We start from the raw sequence: 27,335 nt of genomic DNA on the forward strand, positions 1-27,335 counted from the left end.
TTTTTCTCTGCTCTGTTGGTGTGTATAGTAAAGGTAATTGCTTACCTATGTGCCCTCCTTCTAGATGATAAGTTCTTGGAATGTGGGGCCTTCTTCTTTTTCATCTTTGTATTCTAGTCCTTAAGCACTGACCTTGATTGGCCCATAATAGACACTCAGCAGGTAACTATTTGGAGAACAGGAGGAGGACACTAGGTGTCTAATAGCAACTGAAATTAGAAAATATTTTGCGGAAGTAGGTAATAGAAATACAGAATATTGAGGGATTTTTTAATAAAAATTTTTCCTAAACTGAGATTGGCCTGATTATATAATAGTGATAATAAATGTGAGTGCCTCTCTTGTGCAGGGACTATTCTAAGTATTTAACTTGATTTTCAAATTTAAAACTAAAGTTTAAAATTACTTACTTTAATAATAACATATGTTATTGGGGTTTTTTGTTTTCTGTGTTTTTTTTTTTTTCTCCTAGAGGATCTTCGAAAGTATGTCACTACTATGGTGTGTGTGGCTGTGAATGGTAAACCTGTGCTAGGAGTAATACATAAGCCATTTTCTGAATACACAGGTAAGAGATACACTAGAGCTCTCAAGAGTTAACGTTATTAAATCATGTGTCTATAGTACTTACTGTCTTATCAGAATCGCAACTGTAGCTCAGTAATTATTGAGGTCAGTCCCACCATACCTCACCCTTTCATTGGATACAGTGGGGATTTGGTGTTGGTAACGATAACACGTAATGAGGCAGAGCTTTCTAAACTCTCTTTAGAGGACAGAAACCGTGAATGACCATGAGAGATGGAGAGTGTTGAGGAATCCAGTTGGGCACATGCTGTGTTCCTCTCTGTTTCTCTTGTGCTGTGGCTGGGCTAAGGTCCAGGGCTCATATACATTGGATTCCACGTGGGTTCTGAGATCTACCATCCAGTGGCCTTAGCCAAATCTGTTGTCATGTCAGGAAACTGTGGTGGTTAAGGGCAATGGCAACCTGGCAACCTCAGCATCAAAAATGGATGGTGTCATGGTGGCAGTCTTACTAATCAGGCTAATCCTCGTGTAGCCCTGGACACCATTCAGAGCTCCATTGGACCCTTGGCTCTCCCACCGTCTTGATGTGGTCATGTCTGTTAGCTTTGTGCAGAAGGCAGATCAGATCTGTGATGGTCACATTGGGAGTTGGGAGTGTGGAGGACCGTGCCAAAGAGCTTCCCGTGCAGCTCGGGATGACCTCGCCCAAAGCCTTGCAAGTGCCAGTCGACTGTGGCACATAATGGGCACAGCCATTATGCTATGGTTTGCTAGAGAGACTAGTCACGGTCTTAGGAATAGCAGTGATAGCGTGGACTGTAGTTACAAGTCCAGAAAGACACCATGAGTTGTCATGATGTACAAGTTGAGGGTGACAGTGGTGTCAGCGGTATCCTTCACAGTCTGAAGGGACTCCTCATACTTTGAATCGGTAGTCCCCATCAAGAGTCCTTTTGGCTCCACTCTGATGAGGTTCCTGATGGTGACAGTATCCATTTTGCCAGCGCCAGCATTGACCAAGTGTAGTGGGTCGAATAATGCCCCTTTCCAATTCATTTTCACTCCTGTGTTAGTTTTTTGTGGTTGCCATAAAAACAAAAACACAAAAAACCCACAAACAGTCTTTGAACAACAGATATATAGTCCAACACAGGTTTTGGAGGCTTGGAAGTTTAAAATCAGTGTTTTGGCAGAGAAATGCTCTTTCTGAAACCTGTAAGGGAGAATTCTTCCATGTTTTTCTCTTAGTTTCTACTAGTTTGACAACAGTCCATGGTGTTCCTTGGCTTCTGAACACATCACTGCAGTCTCTGCCTTCATCTTTTCACGGTATTCTGCCTGTGTATCCGTGGCTCTGTGTGGCTTCTCTTCTTACAAAGACACCATATTGGATTAAGAGTCCACCTCCCCGGTCATGACCTCATCTTAGCTGATTACATCCACAGTAACCCCATTTCCAATAAGGTCAGATTCTGCTATGCTGGGGATTAGGGCTTGAACATACCTTTTGGGGAACATAAACCCATTACATCAGAATTTTAGAATCTACCTTATTTGGACGTCAGGTCTTTACAAGTGTAATTAAGGTATTGGGATGAGGTCCTCCTGGATTAGGGTAGGTCCTTAAATCAGTGAGAGTGTCCTTATAAGAAACTGAGGTTACAGAGACACGCGATAAGAGGGTGGGATGGCGAAGGCACAGAGATGGTGGAAGCTAGGAGAGAGGCATGAAATGAATCCTCCCGTAGAGTTTCCAGAAGGATTCAACCCTACCAGTATCTTGATTTTGACCATTGAGCCCTTCGGCCTGTGAGAAAATACGTTTCTTTCCTCGTAAGCCGCCATGTTTGTGGTGATTTGTGGCGACAGCCCATACAGCACTGTCGCTTACTCTGGCCTTCTCCGCTGCATGTCGGTGGTGTGGCTGCCACTGCCTAAAGAAGCTGGCTCTCTCTTGGGGCGCCTGGGTGGCTCCGTCGGTTGAGTGGCCGACTTCGGCTCAGGTCACGATCTCAAGGTCCGTGGGTTCGAGCCCCGTGTCGGGCTCTGTGCTGACAGCTCAGAGCCTGGAGTCTGCTTCCGATTCTGTGTCTCCCTCTCTCTCTGACCCTCCCCCGTTCATGCTCTGTCTATTGTTTCAAAAATAAATAAACGTTAAAAAAAAAAATTAAAAAAAAAAAAGCTGGCTCTCAAGTGGACAGAAATGGAGAGAAGGTTAATTTTTGATGACTCTTAACATTTATTTGCTTTGCAGAATAACCTTGTGTCCCAAATTCCAGCTGCTCTGAGATAGGCTGAACATATACTTGAGTGTTGGCTCTGCGTTTCAAGACCACATCTGCTTTGTGGTGTTTGACTTTTTATCTTCTTTTCATAATTCAGATAGTTTTTACAGTTGACAGTTTGATGAGCTACAAAAGATTGAGGCCATTACTGCCGACAGGGTGCCTTAAAATAAATTATATAATTGCCTTATGGTTTGTGGATTGCTTTCACATATTTCCTTTAATCCTTACCGAGTAAGTTAGGATACGGGTTGGGCCGCTGATTTAGGCTTCTGTAACAAAATGCACCAAAATGCCAGAGGTTCCACAAAATAGGTGATTTCTCCCTTCTCTAACAGCGTGCATGCAGGCAGACCGGGCACGCAGGCTGCTCTCGTTTGCCGTTTTTGCTGTGCTCGGTTTTGCTGTCCACTTCTGCATGACTGAGGATGGCCCCCTGCTTCTTTCACATTCCACCAGTGCAGAGGATCCAGAAGGGAGACGTGGAGGACGTTGTCCACTCAGGGTTTGACCTATAAGTTGCACACATCGCTTCAGCTCACGTCCCATTGACCAAAATGTAGCTGAAACCAGCTGCAGGGGAGGCTAAGAAATGTAGTCTTTATTTTTGGTGGGCATCCAAGCATCCAGTTCAGGGATTCTGTCACTTCGGGGAAAGTAGGGCGAGTGGATATTGGAGCATAACTCAACTTAGCAGTATTGCTGCACTTAGTATAACTCATGAGGGAAGGATACACTTACTACTGATACTCCCACTTACGGATGAGAAAATGGGACTCAGAAGTTTGATATGTTCCTCAAGGCGGAGCAGTTAACCTGACAAATATTACGCAAATGAGTACATCACGCCATTTTCACAACTCCACGATTCCTAACATTTGGATAGTGTTTAACCATTTGAAATACACCCAAGTTCTCTCATTTGAAGCTTGTGATAACTCTGCGACAAAGCAAAGTGTTGTTATTGCCATTTTTTATAGATGAGAAAAGACGCTGAGCAGCTCTTATGAAAGCCACATAGTTCAAAGTGTTCGAGCAAAAGCTAACTACTCCTTATTAATATCTGATATTTGTTTGGTATTTTCACAGTTTATGAAATGTATTGACATTCATTCCAAACTCAAAATACCCCTGGAAAGTGTATAAAAGATGAATTATGGTGACTTCCAATTTAAAAAAGAGAAAACAAACATATAAAGGCGATGTACAGGGCTTAAGTCTTTGAAGTCCTGTCTCAGTTTTTTTCTTTTACTTTATTTTTTTTTTAATTGAAGTATAGTGGACTCCTCCTTTGACAGTGTTCCTCATTGCCTGTCTGTATCAGTTAGGGTTGCATTTAGCTGCATACAAAATAAATCTGATTACAGTAGGTAAACAAGTAAAGGTTTTATTTTCCTCACGTAGTGAGATGGCCAAAGGGCAGGGTGCTTCAATGGCTTTATGATCCTCTTAGGCACCTGACTTCTTGCTTCTTTTCTTAGAAGGTGGCTCTTTGTTTGTAGCCTCACGGAGATGGGTGCTTCTAGTTACAATGGCTCTGTTCCAGGCTGGGAGAAAGAGGAAAGAAGAGGGACGAAAGATCTCTTCCCAGATATTCTGTGTTAGGAAAGAGTAGCCTGAAGCCCCCTGCTTCTTCGTCTCGTTGGCCAGAGGTCACATGGCACCCTTAGCTGCAGACAGCCTGCTGCTCCAAAGAGAGTAAGAATCGTAATACAGGAAACGCAGAGAAAGTTGACACAGGATAGGCAAATAGATTCACATTCTTGGAGCCCTGATTTCCACATCTGTTCATTCTAGGGGTAGGGGAGAATAAGAATAATAAAGTGCCCATAAAAAAAAAAAAATCTTTATTCTGTAAGAACATGTATCCTCTCCTCCTATAGTCTTACCTCCTTTAAAATAAAAAAGCCAGAAGTTTCTAACTTAGGAACAAGTTGTGCTCCAGAAGTGTTCCTGTAAGTTATGATAAACTGCCCTGTTCTTCTGTGAGGCAGCTGACTTGCCCTGTATGCTGGAACACACGGTGCTTGCTAGTGAGCGGACATTCCAGAAGAATCGATATGTCCTTAATTAGGTGCGGGTTGACCTGCTATTCCTGGATTGAAGCTTTGTTTGGCTTGTGTCCTCTTTTTGGACTTTTATTTTCAGATCCAGCCTGTGTATTGATGTTGGCAGAGTACCAACTGTCAAGTATTCAATGTTTACCAGAATTTAGCTACACTTGACTCTAATGGGAGCTAGATAGTATTGTTATTGGCAGTAGTCAGAGCCAGACTGATCCAAATCCTTATCATGCTTAGCTAGAAGTAATTCATCGCCTTTGAAATTCTTAGAAGCAACAGATACTTGCATAGTATTTTAACAGAAATGTATAAATTACATTACATAAATGCATAAATTACATTAATGTATAAATGTGTAAGTGTAGTGTATCCACGCAGGGGAAATTTGTAGCTGTTAGAAAGAAGTTACAATGTCTGAGGTCTGTGTTAGCAAAGTACCAACCACTTTTTATCTCCCACTGGGCTTTTTTCTTTCTTTCTTTCTTTTTTTCTTTTTTTCTTTTCTTTTCTTTTTTTTTTTTTTTTTAGCATATCTTACAGATAGAATGAGTCCATTCTTTTAGCTGCTATTTTACCCTTTCATGATTAGCTCTTCACCAACAATCATTTATTTAAGCACCTACTGAATTTTTAAAGTGCTTGAAATAATTTGTCCGTGGAAGTGTTATAAGAGAATGTATTGAGATTATGTAACATGAAGTATATTTTTAAAATATTAAATGGGGCGCCTGGGTGGCGCAGTCGGTTAAGCGTCCGACTTCAGCCAGGTCACGATCTCGCGGTCCGTGAGTTCGAGCCCCGCGTCAGGCTCTGGGCTGATGGCTCAGAGCCTGGAGCCTATTTCCGATTCTGTGTCTCCCTCTCTCTCTGCCCCTCCCCCGTTCATGCTCTGTCTCTCTCTGTCACCAAAAAAATAAACGTTGAAAAAAAAAAAATTAAATTAGTAATTCTTACCTAAATTGTTCTGATACTCTCAACAAGAGATACTGTCTTTATTCTCTTAGACAATACTGACCTCTAGAGATGTAGCACTGTAAATTCACTTCTTAGCAGAACCATGGCTTTTGATCATTTATAAAAAGAATTTAGAGAATTTTTTTGTTTTTTCTTTCTCGTTTTTTAACTTTTATGAATAATTTCAAACAAGCATAAATTGTACTGAATTTCCACATGCTCTTTCCTCTGGATTTAACAGTTGAACATTTTTATGTTTGCTTCCTTTTTTTTTTTTTTTTCATGTGCTTTAAAGAAAATTACAAGGATCATGACATTTTATCCCTGTATACTTCACTGTGCATCTCTAAAAAGGACATGTTTCTACATAACAGTTCTGTTAATATAACGTTGAAATTAGCATTTATTCCCTAATTGATCCAATACTCCTATTTTCCCTGGTTTTTTCTTTTTTATTTTATTTTATTTTATTTCATTTCATTTCATTTCATTTCATTTCATTTCATTTTATTTATTTTGAGAGAGAGAGAGTAAGAGTGTGTGCATGAGTAAGGGAAGTGCAGAGAGAGAGAGAGAGAGAGAGAGAATCCCAAGCAAGGTCCACACTGTCAGCATGGAGCCCTCTTTGGGGCTCGAACTGTGAGATCATGACCTGGGCTGAAAACAAGAGTTGGATGCTTAACCAACTGAGCCACCAAGGCACCCCTTCCCTCAATTGTTACTAAAGTGGATTTCACAACTGGTTACTTCAAACCAAGATCCAGTCTCATGACATGCATTTTTTTGTTGCTAAATTCTCTTAATCTAGAACAACCTCTAGTCCTGTTCTTCCCTGTGACATTACTTGTTGAGATCAAATTACTTGTTACATAATGTCCTGCTCTCTGGATTTCTCTGATTATTTGCTCGGGGTGTCCTTTAACTTGTTTATTTTTCATATTCTTTTTCTTCTAAAGTGCAAATTAGATCCGAAGCCTTGACTGGCTTAAGGTTGGCATTTTTGTCAATACGTTGTAGATACTCATCATGTACTTCCTGCTGCATCATTTTACATGACGTATCCTATCTCGTCTCATTACTAGTGATGCTAAGATGTTTAAAGTGGTCATGACTAGATCTGCTATAAATTATTTTTATTCTCTGGCTACCAGCAGGTAGTCTGGAGAAATACTTTGGCACCTTTTGAGATCAGGATTCCGTTAAGCCTTTCACAAAATAGTTTTAAGATCTATTAAAGCTGTGGGCCGCCTGGGTGGCTCAGTTGGTTAAATGTCCAGCTTTGGCTCAGGTCATGATGTCACAGCTCATGAGTTCGAGCCCCATGTCAGGCTCTGTGCTGACAGCTCAGAGCCTGCTTCAGATTCTGTCTGTCTCTCTCTCTCTCTCTCTCTCTCTCTGCCCCTCCCCTGCTCACATCTCTGTCTGTCTCTCTCAAATATAAATAAACATTTTTAAAAAAAGATCTGTTAAAGATGTAAAATGGAATTTTCTAATTCTGTGTGTTTTTTCAAAAAAACTGTTTTCAAAACTAAAATTCGTGTGTAGAGCAATTTCATCAACTGGAATTGTTGATCCTGAAATGTAGTTCCTACTAGAAAGACAAAATACATAGTTAACTTTTTTTTCTTTACCAATTTCTGAGTAAGGACTTTGGGTAAAAATGACCTCCAGCGGAAATAGATGTTATTTTTTCCAGGAAGAGCAGGATTTTTCCTTTATTTTTTTAATATCCTTGACATCTCATGGATTTTTATGTATCAGTGTGATTCAACCTACAGTTATTATTTTTAAGTTAAATTTGTTCTTTTTGTTGCCTACTCTTTATTAAAATACCTTTGTATACAACTTTTTTGTTTAAATGCCATTCATTATGTGGTCCTTAGGTATCGTCCGTTGGGTCTCCCCTATGAGCAACAAAGAAATTAGCTTCCTTTAGCCTCCTTGACTACCATCCTATTTTAGTCAGTCGTAGCTTTTTCGACCTGTGTCTTTCTGCTCTTCAGCCCTTTAGATTTACATGGTATCCTTTGACTCTAACCAATCAACTCTGATTGGTTTACACACTTTGATTCTTACACACAAATCATTTACACGCTTTGATTCTTCCGAAACCTTTATTCCTGTCTTTGGTTTCCTCTTAAATCCCCAGTTAAATTTATTCAGTGCTGACCAACAGTGCTTTTGCTGAGTGTTCTTCAGTCCTCCTTCAGTTGGCTAAAGCTCATCCTCTAATGGATTACTTCAGAAGAGCTAGCACATAGCTGTCCTTCCTATTATCTGAGTTCTTAACGTGTTAAAAGCTCTTCCTGTAGCCTTGATACATGAAAGACTCAGCTACTTCCAAACTCTTTGGTTTAGCCCTCTATCCTTTGGTGCTCTAGCAAATTTCCATAAACTTGAGGGCTTACAACAACAGAAATTTATTTTCTCGCAGTTTTGGGGCCAGAAGTCTGATACCAAGTTGTTAGCAGTGCCATGCTCCCTCTTGAAGACTTCCCTTGCCTCTTCTAGCTTCTGGTGGCACGAGACATCCCTAGGTGCCCTGGTTTCTAGACCCATCACTCCATGCCTCCTCCTTCCCATTCTCTCAGTCTGTGGTATGTGTGTCCTGTTTTTGTAAGGACACCAGTCATTGAATTTAGGGCCTACTCTAATCCAGTGTGACCTTGACTTGAATTACATCTGCAAAGACCCTGTATCCAAATGAGGTCACATTCCAAAGGTTCGTAGCAGGCATGAATTTTAGTAGGACACTGTCTTACCCCCGCTGCACTCTTTTCTCTTGGTTACTGGTAGAAAATATTGAACTGATTAATATCCGTGTGGGTGCATGCTGAATCCCGTTGGCAGCGAAGCCGATAATCCGATTTTCTTTCCTTTGTAAGGAGCTTGGTATTTTTGCCTGGAGTGCCAAGGAACTTTATCTCGAAAGTCTAATAATAGAACTCTGATAGATGTCAGATACAGAGTTGGGTTTCTGGGCAGATGTCTACACAGTGTGTCTCTCCGTGTGGACATTTTGGTCCTCTTTTCTTTCAGGCACCATCTTTTGGACCGTAATTTTACAACGGGTTCTATCTCATGGCTCCTGGTTCCCTTTTTCAGAGACCTGCTAATATGTATATACTGACTCTTCTTCCGCTGACGTCTGTGTGTCGCCTTCCCTCTGGTCCCTTTAATCAGTTTTCTCGTTTTCGCTTATCCTTTGCCGTCCTCCTTGCCTGCTCTGATTTTGGGCCACGCTGTTGCCCTTCCGTATATCCCACCATCTAGGGCTAAGTCTTCAGCCATCTTGTGTTTCTGTTGTTGTTGTTGTCGTTTTCAATTTCTTCCCCGCATTACGCGAGGGCCCATTTCGTTTCACTACGTTCCTACTTCTCTACCTGTCCTCAGTTGTTTCCTTGTTCCATGGTGTTCTTTTGGGTTTTTTTTTGTTGCCTTTCTTTCTTTCTTTCTTTCTTTCTTTCTTTCTTTCTTTCTTTCTTTCTTCTCTAGAATATTGTGTTACCGTTTTATTCTGCGTGATCTATGAGCATTTTCAAGTAGCCTGGAACGTTTCGACCTTCATTCGTTGTGTTTTCTTCTTCTGGTTTCAGCAGACTTTGCAGTAGTCCGCGTTTCTCATTGCCATTTGGGCCGCGGCACTGCCGTTGCGGAGTTGTGGGAAGGTGTTTGGGTGGTTCTCAGCCCAGGAGCTTTCTTCTCCGTTAGGGTGAGGAAGACATTATCTTGGTTAGCAGGCATCTTGTTTTGTTTCCACCCTTCTGCTTTCTTATTTCAGGAGGGCCCTTATCTCCAACTCCTCCTTTTCTTTAGTTCTGTTTGCAGTCTCCCGTCTTTGTCTCTCCTGGAGACACTCATGGAGCCACGTCCCAATAGGTGTTGGGTGCCCTCAGGACTTCACTTGGGCTCTGTGTCTTCTCCTGGCCTCCTCTTGTCGCCGCTCTCTTGCCACATTTCAGGCCCGCTTTCAGGACTTCTCATCTCAGATGGGACCTTTTCCCTCTGGGGAGAAATCCCGGCCGCTGTTCTCTGACTTCTCCCACCACCGAGAGTCCTCCAACCTCTTGGCATGTCCGGAGCTCCTGCCACAGTCCCCACCCTGGGATCAGCCGCGGCACTCATTCTGCTGACCTTCAGTGTTTACTTCTCTTCTTTCTCCGAAGTTTGCGTTTGTGACCAGTCTCTGTCTTCTACTGATTCCTTAGCTGTTGAGGAAGGGTGTTCGTATTTGCCCTCCTTGTCGCTGTGTGTGGTTTTTAGAAAGAAGTGTGACGGGAGTCCAAGAGCCTTCCATCATCTTCGGGGAACTCAGAAACCCCGACTCCGCTCACTTTTTTGATGTTTTCCTGCCGCCGGGAGTAAGTGGTAATGCAGCTGCTGTCGTCCGGACAGCATGCAGCCACGGCGGACTGTTTTTCCCTGTGGTGAGTGACTGCTAGAGCACCAAGCTAATGGGGATGATTCTGAGTAAGTCCGTCCTCTTGTATAGCTTGGTAGTCACTGAGGAAAACTTGCAAGCCTAGAAAAACATTTCAAGCCATCTCGAGGGTCTCCTCACCTTCTTATAAGTTCCTGTTCTATTTCGAAATCTAGAGCATTTGTTTACGCCCTCCGACAAAGCAGATACGTAACCCTAACTCCCCCCTTGAGCTGCCTTATGTTTATAAAGCTCCCTTAGGAGATGGGTCCAATATGCGAAGAATTGAAACTACGAACGTTATCAGAAATAGAGGTAGTATAGGAGCAAAACCTGTTTTAAGTTGTTAATTATCCAGGGTAACTAGTTTTGCTGCTTATGTCCTAGGTGGTCACAGGTGGGGTTCCCCAGGAGCCAGACTTTTGACGTGGAGATGAGCACACAGGATGTTTCCCGAAGAGTTATTTGTGTAGGGGAGGGGAAGACGCTGGCCGAGCTACGGGGAGATTGGGGTGTAATCCCAGCGAGCACTGAGCAGCTCACAAGGAGCTCTGGAACCTGGGTGTCGTCAAGTCAAGTCTTAAGTAGCCACTGTCTCTGGTTGGGCAGGATTACATGGCCTTTTTTAACTTGGTCTTCATATTTGCCTATTAGTGTAAAAAAAAAAACTAAATATTACTCTGGTTCTCAGAAAAAAATATTTCCGTTTTGGAAAAAAAATACAAGCAATTCTGTGTAAAAGGATATGTTTACAGTCAACCCTTTGTACGTTGAGTTTTAGTTTCAAAAAGCTTCAGTGCTGTTAATGGGTATTATATTTGCTTTTCAGCTTGGGCCATGGTAGATGGTGGGTCCAACGTGAAAGCCCGCACTTCCTACAACGAGAGGACCCCGAGGATCGTTGTGTCACGCTCCCATTCAGGAATGGTCAAGCAGGTTGCTCTTCAGACTTTTGGAAACCAGACCACCATTATCCCAGCTGGTGGTGCCGGTATGTTCCTACCCCCCTTGTGGCGCCGGTGCCCCGCGTCCCCAGCACGGTCAGGGCTTCTGTCAGGAGGAAGGTTCGCTTGCCCTGTGCTCGGGAAGAAAAGGGAGGATAGAGCGCGTGCTCTCCCGACAGGCCTGGTCTCCTACTTGGTAATGTCTGGGGTGGGATCTCAGTCACACGTGCCTTCGTATGAGCCATGGTGTCAACGGTAGCGGCACGTCTCAGCCCGGTGACTCCCGCTCCTCGAACACTGAGGCGGCATCTTCACGTCAGTGGCATAAGTCATTGCGCTGGGAGCTTCGCTGCAGGAGTATCTGTGAGGAGAGGGGAGATCCAGCACATTCCGATGCTTCGTGTGGCAGAATGATGCCAGGCGTCATCACGAGGGTCCCTACAGTGGCTGATCCGCGGGTCACTTTCGACACCTCTGAACTCTTCAGCCTTCGTGTCCGGGGCGAGCCCGAGTCTGGTGGCCACCCAGCTCGTCGCACGTTCTCTACCGTTTTATTCCCTGAGTTACTGATCTGGGGTCGGCTTCCTCTCTCTGAAAGGCCAGCTATAAATGTTTAAGGCTTTACGAGCCCCATATGGACCCTCTTGGATGTGTGGGTTTCTGGCACCCTTTAAAAATCCAGAAAACCATTCGTAGCCTTAGGGTTCTACAAAACCGGCACATGGCCTGGATGTGGCTCATAGGCCGTTTGCCTCCCCTTGTTTTGAGTGCCATCGAATAGGACAGAAGTGTTTTAACTCCAATGAGTAACACGTTGTGGTCAGAAAGGTGTGTTTGAAGACCTTTTCACCACAGTAATAAAGGAAAAAGTAATGCCGATTAACTTTTAAGCCCAGTAATTTTAATTTAGTGATTACATATAGGTACCTTACTTAATATGACTTCATTGTTTTCTTATAAGCTCTCTGTTAGGCTGGTTAGGAAAGGTAAGGTTCAGAATACCTGGTGGGAATGGGATAAACCAGATTCTGGACCTGGTTTCATCTGTGTGTTTTATTATATTATTTTTTTAAAAACTTTGCCTCATTACAATAAGGGCTCCAGATTGTAGTGCTCGGTCCTTCAAATCCAGTGCTCGTGGGTATTTAGATGGATTTAGCTTCAGTGTAGTATTCCATAGGAAATGAGACATAGTGTATGTATCATTCCATAGAAAACAACCACAAAGTAGATTTAAATTTAAAAGATTATAGACGTGTGTTTGGTTACATTTAAGAATAGCTTCGCAAGTTATTTTGCAGTATATTTTCTGCTCATTTGGGTTTAATGTCTGGCTGTTATTTGAAAAAAAATAAAAATAAAAAGAACAAAACTATTTTTAGATAATTTTAGACTTAGCCCTTGCAAACACAGTCAAAAGAACTCCTTCACGTCCTGTGCCGTTACTTTTAACAACGTACTCTTAAACAGGAAGCTACTCTCTTTAAATCTTGGGAACAGTAACTTAAATTCTGTGTTCATCTTTTAGGTTATAAAGTCTTAGCACTCTTGGATGTACCCGATAAGAGTCAAGAAAAAGCTGATCTGTATATCCATGTGACATACATCAAAAAATGGGATATATGTGCTGGCAACGCCATCTTAAAAGCCCTTGGGGGGCATATGACTACCCTGAGTGGTGAAGAAATCAGTTACACTGGGTCCGACGGCATTGAAGGAGGGCTCCTTGCCAGCATCAGAATGAACCACCAAGCCCTGGTCAGAAAACTGCCAGATCTAGAGAAGACAGGACATAAATAAGCAGAGCTGATTACAGGTCACAGTTCTTCCCAAGTTGAACGGTCCGCCGAAACGCCAGGGGCTTCAAAGCATCGGTGCAGACTATGCATGGTTAAGGCCATCCTGAACTTTCTAAAGTATTTATGAAGCATCAGAGACTTATTTTCCCTGTAATAGGATGGAAGATCAGGGAAAATGGGTTGCTTCGTGTCTCAAGTATTGTCTTTATTTTTGAGACGATTTTCGTACAGTTGTCATACACAAGGCGCATATATATATATATGTATATATATATATTTGTGAATTAAAATCTACAGCTGAGTACATTGTTCTGAGTCACCATTTTCACACAACATCACGAACCTTCACTGTTTGTTCGTACTTTCATATAGAATTGGGCTGAAGAAAGGATTGATTTTGTGTAGATTTAATAATTACTTTACAATTGTATCTCATTGAAAATAAAGTTATTGGGGGTTTTTACCCCTAATGCAGATAGAAAGCACAAGCAGCCACACATTCGTTAATATGCAACAAATGCTCTATTTATCTGTTGCTGAATATTTCTTAAGGATTAAAATAGAAGAAGCTGAAATTGTTTTCATTCTTTGAAATTTTAATAACAGGTTCACCAGCTAGTCGAGAATATAGCTGTTTGACGGTTGAGTTGTAATTGTAGTTTCCGTGTGTGTGTTTTGTTTTGTTCTGTTTTCTTTTGATACCAAACAGTGTATTTGTACCCCTGGGTTCACCGTTTCTGCTATCTTCCTATTGATTTTCGTTTGCTCTGTGGACAGTGCATGGTTCCATCCTTTCCCTCCTGACCAACATTTAGTTTTAACTCATAAGGTCTGGATTAAGGTTTCAGGGTTAGCACTAGGATTTTGGTACATTTTCTCATTAGGGATAAATGATGCACTATAAGAATATAAATGATTCTATTAATTGACTTATTTGATAATTACATGGCTTAAGCTAGCTTTCGTTATTTTAAAAAACTTTGTTTTAGTACTTTTTAAACAATTTGCCAGGTTTGAATGTAGAGATTCTCTCCTTACCAAGAATGATTTCTGGTTGCTTTTACCGTTAATAAATGCACCTAACCTAACTAAACTCTCAAGGTAGTAACTTTTAAGATACTTTGAAGTTTCCATTCAGATTAAAATAATGATGGTTAATGTTACTTTCTGATTAATTTTTTAAAATTCGGTGTGTGGAATCTGGTTGGAAGAAAGGCAGTTGAGTCTTCACTGAGTCACTATAATTAGCCCCTTACTTTGTGAACTGTCTTTCCTGGGGATGCCGGATTTCTCTCAGTGTGAGATCTGGAAACTTTGTAAACAAATACCGTTATTTCATGTGACTTCGTATTTTATAACATTCTGATAAAAGGGGGCGGGATGGCTTATTTTGTTTTCTTTAAAATAGCTTTCCATTTATTTTCCTATCTTGGAGGTAAAATTGACCAAAGAACGGACATCCTCATCTGGTGGCATGTGCATACAACTTTAGGTCTGCGTTTTACACGGTCTCCAAAGCCCTTTACTTCCTCATTAGGGACTTGAATCCAGTAGGATGCACGTGTTTCTCCTCAATATCCAGCAGCTGGTCATCAGTCTGGGAGTGGAGTGGGCCTCAATAGGTGGGATTTTGTTCAATGAAAATTCATGCAACGTTTTGGTAGTCGGGACACTTGGTATTTAAACAGGACTTAGGGATTCAGAACAGAAAATCGGAGAGCTCACCTTCCTACTTGGCAATGAAATGAGAACACTTTTTCTCAGGAGGGATGGCAGAGGCTTGTCTTATTTCCAGAGTCCGTGGTAGAAGCAGTTAATTCTAATGTGTCAAATATGGGGAAACAGGACCGGCATACTAGGAACCGGTGTCTGATTGGGAGTTGTTGGTTGTTTTTGTTTTTGTTTTGTTTTTTTCAGCAATAGACGGAAACTTTCTAACTTCATGGAAATGAAACTAGTTCATATTAGCAAGCATGACTGCTTTGGTTTTATTTTTTATTTCATTAATCTGCATGTAGATAATGACTTGCGAAGGGCTTGTGTGCAAAAATTAAGATACTGGCTGGCAGTTAAATGCATTGTTTGTATAACTTATTGGGTAGAGGCTAATTACTAATGGTTTTTAGGTGCTTTCATAGAGAGTTCGTTTTCAAATTTTGCTTTTGTTTCCAAAAGTCAGTCTACATTACAGAACTAATAGAAGTACAAAGAACAGTGTTTATATTTATTTATGTGAGACATTGTGCCAGAACATACCAGTGAAACACCATGAATAAGTAAGACATGTAATATCTCCCAGAATTACAGAAATAAAATCACTTCTAAAATGTAGCACAATAATTAGAGTTTTAACTTTTACTGACCCTGAACCTCCCTGACTCCTGGCCTTCTCTTTCTTTTATCTTTACCCTCATTGAGAGCACAGTGTTCCCTTAAAATTTGAGTTTTACCCATCACATTTAGTAAAAACAGGGACGCCAGTAACCTCAGTACTTATCGGCCGTCCCCTTCCTCTGCCCTTGGTCTTTACCTAGTTCTCGATGCCCTCAGCCCCTTAATGTTCTTCGCTCTCTGCCCCTCTTTCTTGACCAGCACTCTTCCCCAACGCTCAACCCCTGAATTCTCTCATAGACCTACTTTTCTCCAGGTTGGCTGCTGAGATCTCCAGGTAGAACGGAGACGCTAGGTCAGTTCCCAGCCAGGGAGACGAAGCCTTGTCAGAGTTCTGGTTGACCGTTACTTTTCAGAGACGTCTCAAAAAGTAAGGGAAGATCACCTTCAAAACCACAAAGACCCGCCCTGTCAAGGCTAATCCGGTGCTTCTGTCTATAGGGAGCATTTCTTCAGATCCGTTCTTGACAGAAGGAAAATGCAGTCAATACGAGAAGTAGGTATATAGGCCTGATTAAGAAAACTTGCTTTTCCTGTTCGTTTTCACACTTCTGTCCCTATTTCAGCGGAGATTACCGAGAGCCTGCGAGACGGATCATTTCTGTCCGGTATTCAGTTGCCGGGCAAAATTCTTTCCCTCAATTTTAGTGGTTTTTCTCAATTTTAAATCCGCATTCAAGTGAATTATTTATGGCTGTATGATGAAGCTGAGAAGTGCTTTGGTTGATGTGGTTGAAGCAACAATTGTGCAAATTCCGTTTGCGGGGTGTGCCCTTGGAATATTGTGCAAATTGGGTCAGAAGAAGGGGGGGAGGGGCGGCGGCTAAGAAGAGAGTCCGGAAGAACAACAAGCGTCCAGGGGAGGGGAGGGGAGGGGAGGGTGGCCGCAAACATCTGCCCCCAGAGATGGGGAGCTCTGCCCTGGTCTCAGATGCTCAGAAACTGGATCTTACTCGGGCTTGGAAGGTGAGCACTCTCTCTGATAGCCCAGCATAAGTAGAGAGAGCTGGGGTGCCCCTACGCCCTGTTCCCCAGAAAAGAAAACATCCAGCTTGCCTCTCCTTGGTAACACCTTGAAAATGGCCTTCTGGAGACAATCTTTGGCAGGTTAAAAATAGAAACCGCTTGGATCATTCTAGCTGCAGCTGTTTGCGTTGGCTAGGTGTTGACTGGTCCTGGATAGAAACGGCGATTTTGCGTTTTTGATCCGGGTTGAATTTAAGATGCATTATTTTCAGTATATGCCTACAAAACGTCTGTCTTGTAACTGTTGTGTAAAATAAACCTATTCTACGGTTTCATTTTTATCCTAAAAAAAAGTTGTGCCTTAACAATAGGGCATTGTATGTTAATAAGGGAAAACAAAATCTTTTTTTAATAGATGGGGAAAATAGGAACTTTTTGCCATTAAAATTTAAGTTCTTTTAACATTTTTAATATTAGAGTTGGGGAAAATTCATTAAAGTTAAATACAATTGATATAAAATTATTTTTGCATAATCTAGCATTTACAACTGAAGTGCGTTTTTATAAGAACTGGCATCTTGATGTATATAGGTCTGAAATGATACTTCATCCTTTGGTTTTTTCATTTGAATAGATACAAGACCAGGGTAAGGTACGTTTTGGTTTTTATTTAACTTTTAAATCATTTCAGTGTGCTATTGTATCTGTTCTGCTAGTCCTCTGAGTTGCTTTGGTTTCTAAAAATTAGCTATTTGTTCGTGGTACCATATCAATAATTTATTGATGCTAAAAAAAAAAAATACTGTGTGTCACGTGACTTAAACCAGAACAGTTCCTGGATTGAAGGGGGGAGGATGGGGGGGGGGAGCTTCCGATTAGCAGTTACTAAGAGGACAAGAATTGAACTTTGTACTTCAAAAGAAGGTTTTGGCTTTATGAGGTGCTGTTTATGTGAGTTGTTTATTTTCATTTTATCAAAACCTGGCAGGTGTTAGCATTCCAATTTACTGTTGGTTTCTTTTTAAAAAACATTTATTTTTAAAGTTGGATGGTGAATTAATTCTGTGGGAAAATGAGGTTTATAAGTAGTTTGTTGTTGTTTTGTTTTTTTTTTTTGAGATAATACAAGCCAAACTTTTAGAAGTGAAAGCTGATGAAGAATATTAAAACGTTACATACTGGGTTTGTACATGTTCCCTAAAGTATTATAATTAAGGTAATTTGTGTAAATCACAAAAGCAGAAACTGCGATGTTTGGTTAGTAGTACGTTGCGTTAGAATTCCTCTTGGGAGTATGTTCTATGCGTAGTAAGTTATTATTCAGGAGGGACGTGCTCATCCTGTATTTTTTTAAATAGGAAATACAGCATGCCAAAATCCTTATTAGGTCGGTTTACTTACGGGGACTTCCATCTCTGTCCCCAAATTCTCTCTCGTCATCATTTATGCTGAAGTGAGGAAGGTAACGTTTGAGGACTTTAACATCACGTGTAAAATATGGACTTCTACTTTCGTGTAACATGACGTCTTCCATTGGCAGGAACCAAAGCTAGTCGTAGAGTCTAACAAGAGACACCCTGTTCTGCCATGATGAGCTGCGGTGCTCCTGATGGATTTTTCCCCCCATTTGATGATGTTACTTAAGCTACTAGAGGTGTATACACACGGGGTTGAGTTTACACTAAACTATGAAATGGTGTTTCCTGTTCATGTCCCTGCCTCTTCAAACTTTGCTTTCTTAATTGACTTGACTCCTGTGGATCTCTTCCTTGTAATAGGCTAACGTCGATGAGAAGGATTAAACTAAACATGCCCCTTCCCTTCGAATACCCCTTCCCTTTTGACACATTTAAACCTAAAGCGGAGCTAGTTCATTTGCTGTTGCCGAGACCTGCCTAGACCCGAGTTTTCTTTACTTGGCATGCTGTATCCTGCCTCACCCACACCACCAAATTTCAGGGGGGGCCCGATTTTAATCTCTACTGAGAAGCAAACTCTCCTCCCTCCATGGCTTTAGAGCAGTTATTTTGTACCTCACCTGTAGCACTCATGGTTCTATGTGCTGTTGTAAACTTCTTAAGGACAGGGATTATGTCTTGGTGATTTTTGTATTTCCACCTCAGCCCCAGCAGCTAGCCCAGTGTCTTGAACAAATTAGGTGCTTAATGTATGTTGAACTGAACTGAATAAAGGGTTACTACTAGCATAAGCATTTCTCATGCCTCACTTGTGTAAGCTGATTGTTTTGTTAACTGCAAATATTTATGATTATCACCCCACGCACTAAATTAGTTTTAAAAGTTTTGCTTTCTTTCCTTCAGATGCTACCCCATGGACGTTTATCTCTAGAAAATGTGATTGCTTCCAACGAAATGACTATCCCAAACTCTCTGCCCCTGAACATACGTTGCCAAACTGAAATTTGAATTTTCTGAATAAATTGGTCATGTCTGGAAGAGATGGTGTGCTGCACCTGCTTTTTTCCTCTCTTTCTGTTTTTAAACTAGGGTAACACACATCCACAGATTTACCGTTCTAACCATCTGTAAGTGCACAATTCAGTGTCATTAAATACATTCACAACATTGTACAACCTCCACCGCCGTGCTTTTGAAGAAGCCGTTCATCATCCCAAGCAGAAACTACCCATTGAGCCACTCCCTATGCCCCCTTCCCCTCAGCCCCTAGAACCGTCTGTCCTGCTTTTTCTATGAGTGCATCTGCTTTTGAACACTTAATTTTCCGGGATTCTCGGTCCTCTCACACCGGGTACAGAAAAGGCGTCTGTATGAAAAGGGGCATACAAGGCAAACATAGCCATAACGGAAGTGTAACTCGCATTCTCCGATAGATGTGTTTAAGGTGGAGGGAGGATAGAAAAAGAGCAAAAGAAGCAAAGACAACAAAATTGTGGGAAGGCAGTGATAGAAATCACACGATGAGAAAGATCTCCAAGGCTTTTGTACTCCTCGAGTCTTCGACATGATACAAAGAAGTCATTAGCCTCATGTTATGAATTCGACGATTTCACATCCTCGACTTCTGTATCAGAAACATAGTGTTTGTTCATCTAAAAAATGAGAATTCTACATCCTAAGAAAAAAATTGGAATATAAGCCATTATTTTTAAAATTGTTTCTAAAATGTGAGCATTTTGAAAGCACAGAAACTTAAGGATAGTTGACACAATGTTACATTAGGTTCAGGTGTACAAAACAGTGATTCTACAACCCTCTGCATAGTGCTGTGCTACCCACACGCATAGCTACGGCCTGTCACCATGTGTTGTTACAATACCCTTGACCGTGTTCTCTCTGCTGTACTTTTCACCCTGGTGACTTAGCCCATAACTGGAAGCCTGTACCCCCCGCTCTCCTTCACTGTTTTGCCGATTCTCCCACCCCTCCTCCCCTCTGGCAATCACATTCGTTTTCTATGTTTATGAGTCTGTTTCTGCTTGTCTGTTTTTTAGATTCCACACGAAACCATATGGTGTCCGTCTTTCGCCATCTGACTTACTTCACTTCACATGATCCATTCTAATTCCGTCCATGGTGTCACAGATGGCAAGATCTCATTCTTTTTTTATGGCTGAGTAATAGTCCGTTGTACCCATACCCCACATCTTCTTACTCCATTTATCTATTGATGGACACTTAGGTTGCTTCCACATCTTGGCTATTGTAAAACGCTGCAATAAACAAAAGGGTGCATGTATTTTTTTGAATTACTGTGTTCTTTTTATTTGGGTAAATATTCAATAATGGAATTACTGGCTTATATGGTATTTCTATTTTAAAATTTTTGAGGAATCTTCGTACCTTTTTCCACAATTATTGCACCAATCTACAGTCCCACTGACAATGCGCAAGGGTTCCTTTTTCTGCATATCCTCACAAACAGCTGTCACGTCTTTTGATATTAGCCATTCTCACGGGTATAAAGTGATACCTCATTTTGATTTGCATTTCCCTGGTCACTAGTGATGTTGAGCAGCTTTTCATGTGTCTGTTGACCATCTGTATGTCTTCTTTGTAATAAGTTTTTTTCAGTTCCTCTGCCCGTTTTTGTTTGTTTTTAAGAAACACTGAATGTTAGAGCTGGAAGGATCCTTTTTTAGTTTAAATTCCAGTATAACACATACTGTATAACATACAGTGTTATGTTAGTTTCAGGTGTACAATATGGTGAATCACCACTTCCATACATCACCCAGTGCTCATCACAAGTGCCTTCCTTAATCCCCATCACCTGTTTCAACCCACCTCCCCTCTGGTCACCAGCAGTTTGTTCTCTATAGTTGAGAGTCTGTTTTTCACTTTGTGTCTTTTCTTCTTTTTTTTTTTTTTTTCTTAAATTCTACATACGAGTGAAATCACATGGCGTTTGTCTTTCTCTGACTGGCTTGTATAGTGTTTATACCCTCTAGCTCCAACCATATCATTGCCAATGGCAAGATTTAATTCTTTTTATTTTTATGGCTAAATAACATTCCATTGTGTGTGTGTGTGTGTATCCATACTGTATCTTCTTTGTCCATTCATCTATTGATGGACACTTGGATTGCTTCCATAATTTGGGTATTATAAGTAATGGTGCTATAAACATAGGGGGCATGTATCCCTTTGAATTAGCGTTTTTATATTTGGGGGGTAAATACCCAGTAGCGCAATTACTGGATCATAGGGTAGTTCTGTTTTTAACTCTTTGATGAAATTTCCATACTTTTTCCCACAGTGGCTAACCCAGTTTGCATTCCTACCCACAGTGCCAGAGGGTTCCTTTTTCTCCACATCCTCACCAACGCTTGTTGTTTCTTATGTTTTTGATTTTAGCCATTCTGACAGGTGTTCAATGATATCTCATTGTAGTTTTGGCTTACGTTTCCCTGATGATGAGGGATGTTGACCATCTTTTCATGTGTCTGTTGGCCATCTGGATGTCTTCTTTGGAGAAATGTCTGTTCATGTCTTCTGCCTGTTTTTAATCAGATTATTTGGTTTTGGTTTTGTTTTGTTTTGTTTTTGGTTCGAGTTGTATAAGTTCTTTATATATTTTGGATATTAACCTCTCATTGGATATATTATTTGCAAATATCTTCTTCCATTCAGCAGGTTGCCTTTTTATTTTGTTGGTTTCTTTCTTTGTGCAAAAGCTTTTAATTTGATGTAATCCCAATAGTTTGTTTTTTTTTTTTTTTTTTGCTTTTGTTTCCGTTGCCTGAGGCGACAGAAGTAGAAAAATGTTGCTAAACCCAATGTCTAAGAGATTACTGCCTATATATTTTTTTCTAGGAGTTTTATGGTTTCAGGTCTCACATTTAGGTCTTTTGTTCACTTTGAGCATATTTTTGTGTATGGTGTAAGAAAGTTCAGTTCCATTGTTTTACATGTAGCTGTCCAGTTTTCCCAGCACCATTTGCAGAAGAGACTTTTTTTCCCCATCGTATATTCTTGCCTCCTTTGTCATAAATTAATTGACCATATAGTGTGGGTTTCCTTCTGGACTTTCTATTCTGTTCCATTGATCTGTGTGTCTGTCTGGTGCCAATACCATACTGTTTTGATTGTTATAGCTTTGTGTAGCACACCTTGAAATCTGAGGTGAGCACAGAAACATTTTTTAAATGTCTCAGCTCTTTAATAACTTCAAAGATTATGTTCTTTCTCCCTTTTCACTCTTTTGAGAGGCTCTTCGTAGGAATATCATTTCAGAGTTTCCAAAGCTCTTCAACGTGGATTCTAGTTTCCCCAGAAGAGGGGCCACCCTGTGAGTGTCAAATACCACCTGATATTTCAGAAATCGTATATGGTTTTTTGTTTGTTTGTTTTGTTTTGTTTTGTAATTTCTGAGACTTTTAACTAGTCTCATTCAGTTTGGAGCTCAAACGATGGAGAAAACGACAACAACAACAACAACAAAAAGCATGATTCACAGTGAATGATGGAGTCCAGCACCTCCCATGGTCTCCATTTGCTCTCTGGAACTTCTGTCCCTTCCTCCCAGCCAGTGCAGTTTACCAGCCAGTCGTGCTTTGGGGATTCACACGAAAACATCAGGAAATGAAGGAGTTCATCTTGTTGGACAGCGGGCAGCGTGGTTTCTCTCCCCAACAGGATTTCTGATCATGAAACAAGATTTCCACAGCTCTGGTGGGAGTTCTTCCCAGATAAGTGCTGGGTCAGATCTTATTTCACAGTAGGAATACAAGCAGCACATTTGCGAAAGTTGTTCTTTCTGTGTTCAGTGAATTTAGTTCTCTAGGCTGGATTAAGATCTTTGGTTACATCAAATCTCCAACTGGCAGAAGACCAGAGCTCATTCTTCAAAGAGAACAGTGTCATGGAAAATATTTTTCGAAGTGGATGTAATTTTGCCTAAAGCAGCTGTTGGTAGGTAAGCAGTGGAGCGTCATGGGGCGGGAGGAAAATGATCTTTCTCGAATCCGCTTTTTACTCCCTGGGGAAGTGATACAACATTCTTCAGTGTGTCAAACGGTTGTTTTGGACGGCAAGCCAAATCCGTCCTGGAAACCTCAGTGGATTCAATATCTCGACAAAAGGAAACATTTAAAATTGTAAAGTATGTCAGACAACAAAAATGATCCTGCAACTCACAGCCAGAGCTGCATCTCCAGTAGTGATAAGGTCACGCCTCAGCCCTGGACCCCTGGAAAGTGACAGGGGTAGATGTGCTACACGAGTGGCCGAATTAAGCTGAGCGGAAAATGATTTACTGGCTCGAGTGTCTGAGAAAGACAAAGGGATGAGAAGGTGGACCATTGAGAAGATGTAGCCATTTCTCCCCGCCCCCTCCTGGGCTCTATCTGCCGGCGTGTGTTGGGTTCATCCTCTCCTGTAGACTCTCTTGTTCTACAAAATGGGGGACGTAGCTGTCTGTGAGCCAAGATCCACACACTCTTCCAGTAGGCCCCACATGCACACAACAGTCTTCTATGCTTTGCTGACTTTATAGGAAAGGACAGTGGTGGGATTGGTCAGAACGCACGCCCTCACCTATCCTAAACTCTCCGTCCGAGGGCCAAGACAGGGTCTGTCAAGAAAAGGAAGAGGGACGCCTGGGTGGCTCAGTTGGTTAAGCATCCGACTCTTGATTTCGGCTTAGGTCATGATCTCACGGTTCGTGAGATCGAGCCCCGTGTCTGCCTCCGTGCTGACACTGAGGAGCCTGTGTGGGATTCTGTCTCTCTCTCTCTCTCTCTCTCTCTCTCTCTGTCAGCCCCTCCCCCACTCGCTCTTTCCCTGTCTCTCTCTCTCAAAATAAAAAAATAAAAACTTGAAAAAAAAAAAAAAAGAAGAAAGTTTGACAGTGGAAATCGTAGCTACCAAAATCTCATCAAGGATTCATCTGTGAGGATGAGGTGAAGAACGGCCCTCAGCCTCAGTCAGTGCCCATCCGTGAAGGACAGCAGACAACTGCTGTCCCCTTAGGTTTCTCACCTGTTCTTTCCTGACTGGAGGCCCAGGTCTCAACAGCACCCCAGCTCTGCAGCAGCAGACTGTGTCCTCCGCTGCCGGAAGCCTTACAGGCCACTTTCTTGGCACCTCGCTCTTCTGTGAGGTATTGGGCTGGGTAGAGGCTGGAGACCCACAGACTGGCCTGCACCCTTGTTTTCACGCTCAGAATTTATATCCCTGCCAAGATCCCTGATCCTTCTTCTCTTGTGGATTTCCAGGAGTCAAGGCAAAAAAAAATCACTACCATGTTAGTCTGAGTAGTGCGTGGCTGGGCCCACTGCTGACGTGTAGGAACCTGTGTGGCGCTCAGTGGACAAGGCAGAATGCAGGTGGAAAACAGTGAACACCCCAGGTTTGAGTGTGATGGGTGCCCAAAGGCCAGAGTCCCAGACTTCCTTATTTATCCCTAGTGTTGGCATGAGGGGTTGGCCTCATCCTGGCAAGAGGAGAATGTGAGGTCCCAAGGCCTCCTGTGGGCTTTCAATATGGCAGATGAACTCAGATGAAGGATTAGGGAAGATTGAGGTTGTGAAAAAATGAAGTCCTCCAGGTTTTTCAGAGCTAATAATTCTGCATCTGACAGGCAAAGTGCCAGCATGAAAGAGGCCTGGGAAATGGGTAACAGACTAGGGCAGAAATGCCCTTGTGTTGACTCCAGGCCTTCTAGAGGAGGACTTCAGTCCATGGTGAAGCACTGTGGGGACAGAGATGATATTAACGGTAAGACCCAACTACAAGAGTCAAAGGAAGCCAGAAACAGTCCTTTAGGCGTGAAGACATTTCAAATTTTATGTGCTTTCAATATACTAACATTTAGAAGTGATTTTAGGGGCGCCTGGGTGGCTCAGTCAGTTAAGCGTCCGACTTCGGCTCAGGGCATGATCTCGAGGTCCGTGAGTTCGAGCCCCGCGTCGGGCTCTGTGCTGACGGCTCAGAGCCTGGAGCCTGTTTCAGATTCTGTGTCTCCCTCTCTCTCTGACCCTCCCCTGTTCATGCTCTGTCTCTCTCTGTCTCAAAAATAAACGTTAGAAAAAAATTTAGAAATGATTTTTTTTTTAATTTTTTTTTTCAACGTTTATTTATTTTTGGGACAGAGAGAGACAGAGTATGAACGGGGGAGGGGCAGAGAGAGAGGGAGACACAGAATCGGAAACAGGCTCCAGGCTCTGAGCCATCAGCCCAGAGCCCGACGCGGGGCTCGAACTCACGGACCGCGAGATCGTGACCTGGCTGAAGTCGGATGCTTAACCAACTGCGCCACCCAGGCGCCCCAGAAATGATTTTTAAAAAATGGCCTACGTCCTGAGAATTCTTTATTATAGTGAGCAAATAAAATTAAAACTTTGGTTATACATTTGTTTACTTAATATTCTCGACTTCTGTGTTAGCAATTTCTCAGGCTGTAAAAATTCCAGGGAGGTACCCCTTATCCTCTGTTGCCTACCAATATTCTGTGCAGTTCCATGAACTCAGTTGTTTTATGCCGACCCGAACCCACAGTCCTGACTAGTTGGAGTCTTTGCCCTGACTCTTCTGGTTCAAGTGAATAAAATTACACCTGCATTAGTTTGCTCGGGCTGCCATGGCAAAGTTCCACAGACTGGGTGTCTTCAACAGTCTGGAAGACTGTATTGTCTCACAGTCTGGAGGTGGGACGTCCAAAATCAATGTATCAACAGGGCTGGTCCCTCTGGAGGGCTGTGAGGGAAAGTCTGCTCCTCAGCCCTCCCCTAGTGTCTGGCGTTTTTTGTTTCGTTTTGTGTTTTGTGGGTTTTTTTTTCCCCTGGCAATCTTTGATGTTCCTTGGCTTCTGGAACACCACTCTGATCTCCACCTTCATCACCTCTTGGCATTCTCCGTGTGTGTGCCTAAATGTCTCCTTTTTATAAGGACACCAGCCATATTGGATTAGGGGCCTACCCTGCTTCCGGATCACCTCATCATAACTAATTACAGCTGCCGAGACCTTATTTCCAAAGAAGGTCAGCAATCTGAGATATTAGGGGTTAGGACTTCAACAGAGGAATTTTGGAGGGGAGGCAATGCACCTCATAATAACACACCTAGGAAGAAATAAGGTAAGAATAAAAATGAAATAGAGATTAGGGAGAAGTACTTTCCATCTACGTTAGTAGCATTTTTAGTGCCAGAGTTTTCCATGATTGTAATACTTGATGAGTTTTTTGTTGGCTTTTTAAGGAATTACAAGTATTTAAAAGCTGGTGCCTGGGTGGCTCAGTTGGCTAAGCAAATGACTCTTGGTTTCGGCTCAGGTCAGGATCTCCAACCTGTGGGATGGAACCCAGCGTTGGGCTCTGTGCTGACAGCTCAGCGCCTACGTTGGATTCTCTCTCTCCCTCTCTCTCTGCCATTTGCTCTCTCTCTCTCTCAAAATAAATAAATAAACTTAAAAAAAAGTATTTAAAAGCATCTGACATATTCGACTTTTGAAAACTTTGTTTCACTTAGCGTTTAGATGCTCTGATCTACTCAGTTTATCACGTTCACATACTTTGGTGTATTTTTTATACAGGTAAGATGGGCATATTGAGATGAATATCATTTAATTGAAAAGGAGAAGGTGAATATTAGAAAAACAGCAGCGGGCGTCCCTCTCCACGAAGGAGGGCCCTGGAGATGCTCAAGAATCTGTTAGCAGGCGGCTGCCGCAAAGTATCCTGAAAGTCTCAAATGGCCCTGCCCATTTCTGCAGTGTCTCCGTAAGGACAAGAGCCACCCTGGGGAATTGATTGCCAGGCTGAGCATGGCGGGAGTTGGGGCTGGGAGGTGAGTTGGGAAGGACTTTGCGTACTTAGCTAAGACCGTTTTTCGAATGTCTTTTCACTGCGGAGTCTTGGGGTGAAAATAGTATCTTACATGTGAACTCAGTCTCTGAAGGCTGTAGCCACCCTTCTCCCCTGTCATTGGGGCCGTGTGTCGCTGAGTATTGTCCCTGCATCCCTGAGCCACCCAGGGACCTCAGCTGGAAATATCTCAAGTGGTAGATTCGTGGGCCTACGGTTTGGGCTTTGGGGCCCAGGGATTTGCATTCTAACACACTTCTAAGGATTTTTCTATACGCGCTAAAGTGTGAGACTTGCTTCTTTCCTTAATAAATGTTCCGGCACAAATTTGGCTTACTCCACGTTCGACTAAGAATCTGGGTTCAGGGGCGCCTGGGTGGCGCAGTCGGTTAAGCGTCCGACTTCAGCCAGGTCACGATCTCGTGGTCCGTGAGTTCGAGCCCCGCGTCGGGCTCTGGGCTGATGGCTCAGAGCCTGGAGCCTGTTTCCGATTCTGTGTCTCCCTCTCTCTCTGCCCCTCCCCCGTTCATGCTCTGTCTCTCTCTGTCCCAGAAATAAATAAACGTTGAAAAAAAAAAAAAAAATTGGGGCGCCTGGGTGGCGCAGTCGGTTAAGCGTCCGACTTCAGCCAGGTCACGATCTCGCGGTCCGTGAGTTCGAGCCCTGCGTCGGGCTCTGGGCTGATGGCTCAGAGCCTGGA

General features: G+C 42.3%; 1 protein-coding gene across 3 annotated transcripts in view; it reads left to right on the top strand.

Moving 5' to 3' along the window:
* BPNT2 (3'(2'), 5'-bisphosphate nucleotidase 2) overlaps window positions 1-18,809 on the top strand; it is a 37,120-nt gene extending 18,311 nt beyond the window's left edge. The window contains exons 3-6 of one of the 3 annotated variants that reach the window (XR_006706692.1): window positions 473-568; window positions 11,083-11,244; window positions 12,726-16,353; window positions 16,945-18,809. Coding sequence is in view for 2 of the 3 variants with exons in the window: in XM_045455184.1 (XP_045311140.1) it covers window positions 473-568; window positions 11,083-11,244; window positions 12,726-12,997 (530 nt within the window). In the remaining variant the exon portion in view is untranslated. Of the gene's footprint in view, window positions 1-472; window positions 569-11,082; window positions 11,245-12,725 lie in introns of all 3 variants that reach the window. The other 2 variants (XM_045455184.1, XM_045455185.1) reach the window with 2 other exon arrangements.
* The last annotated feature ends 8,526 nt before the right edge of the window (window positions 18,810-27,335 follow it).

This window comes from Leopardus geoffroyi, chromosome C3, assembly GCF_018350155.1.
Source record: "Leopardus geoffroyi isolate Oge1 chromosome C3, O.geoffroyi_Oge1_pat1.0, whole genome shotgun sequence".
In the NCBI taxonomy this organism is placed as follows: Eukaryota; Metazoa; Chordata; class Mammalia; order Carnivora; family Felidae; genus Leopardus; species Leopardus geoffroyi.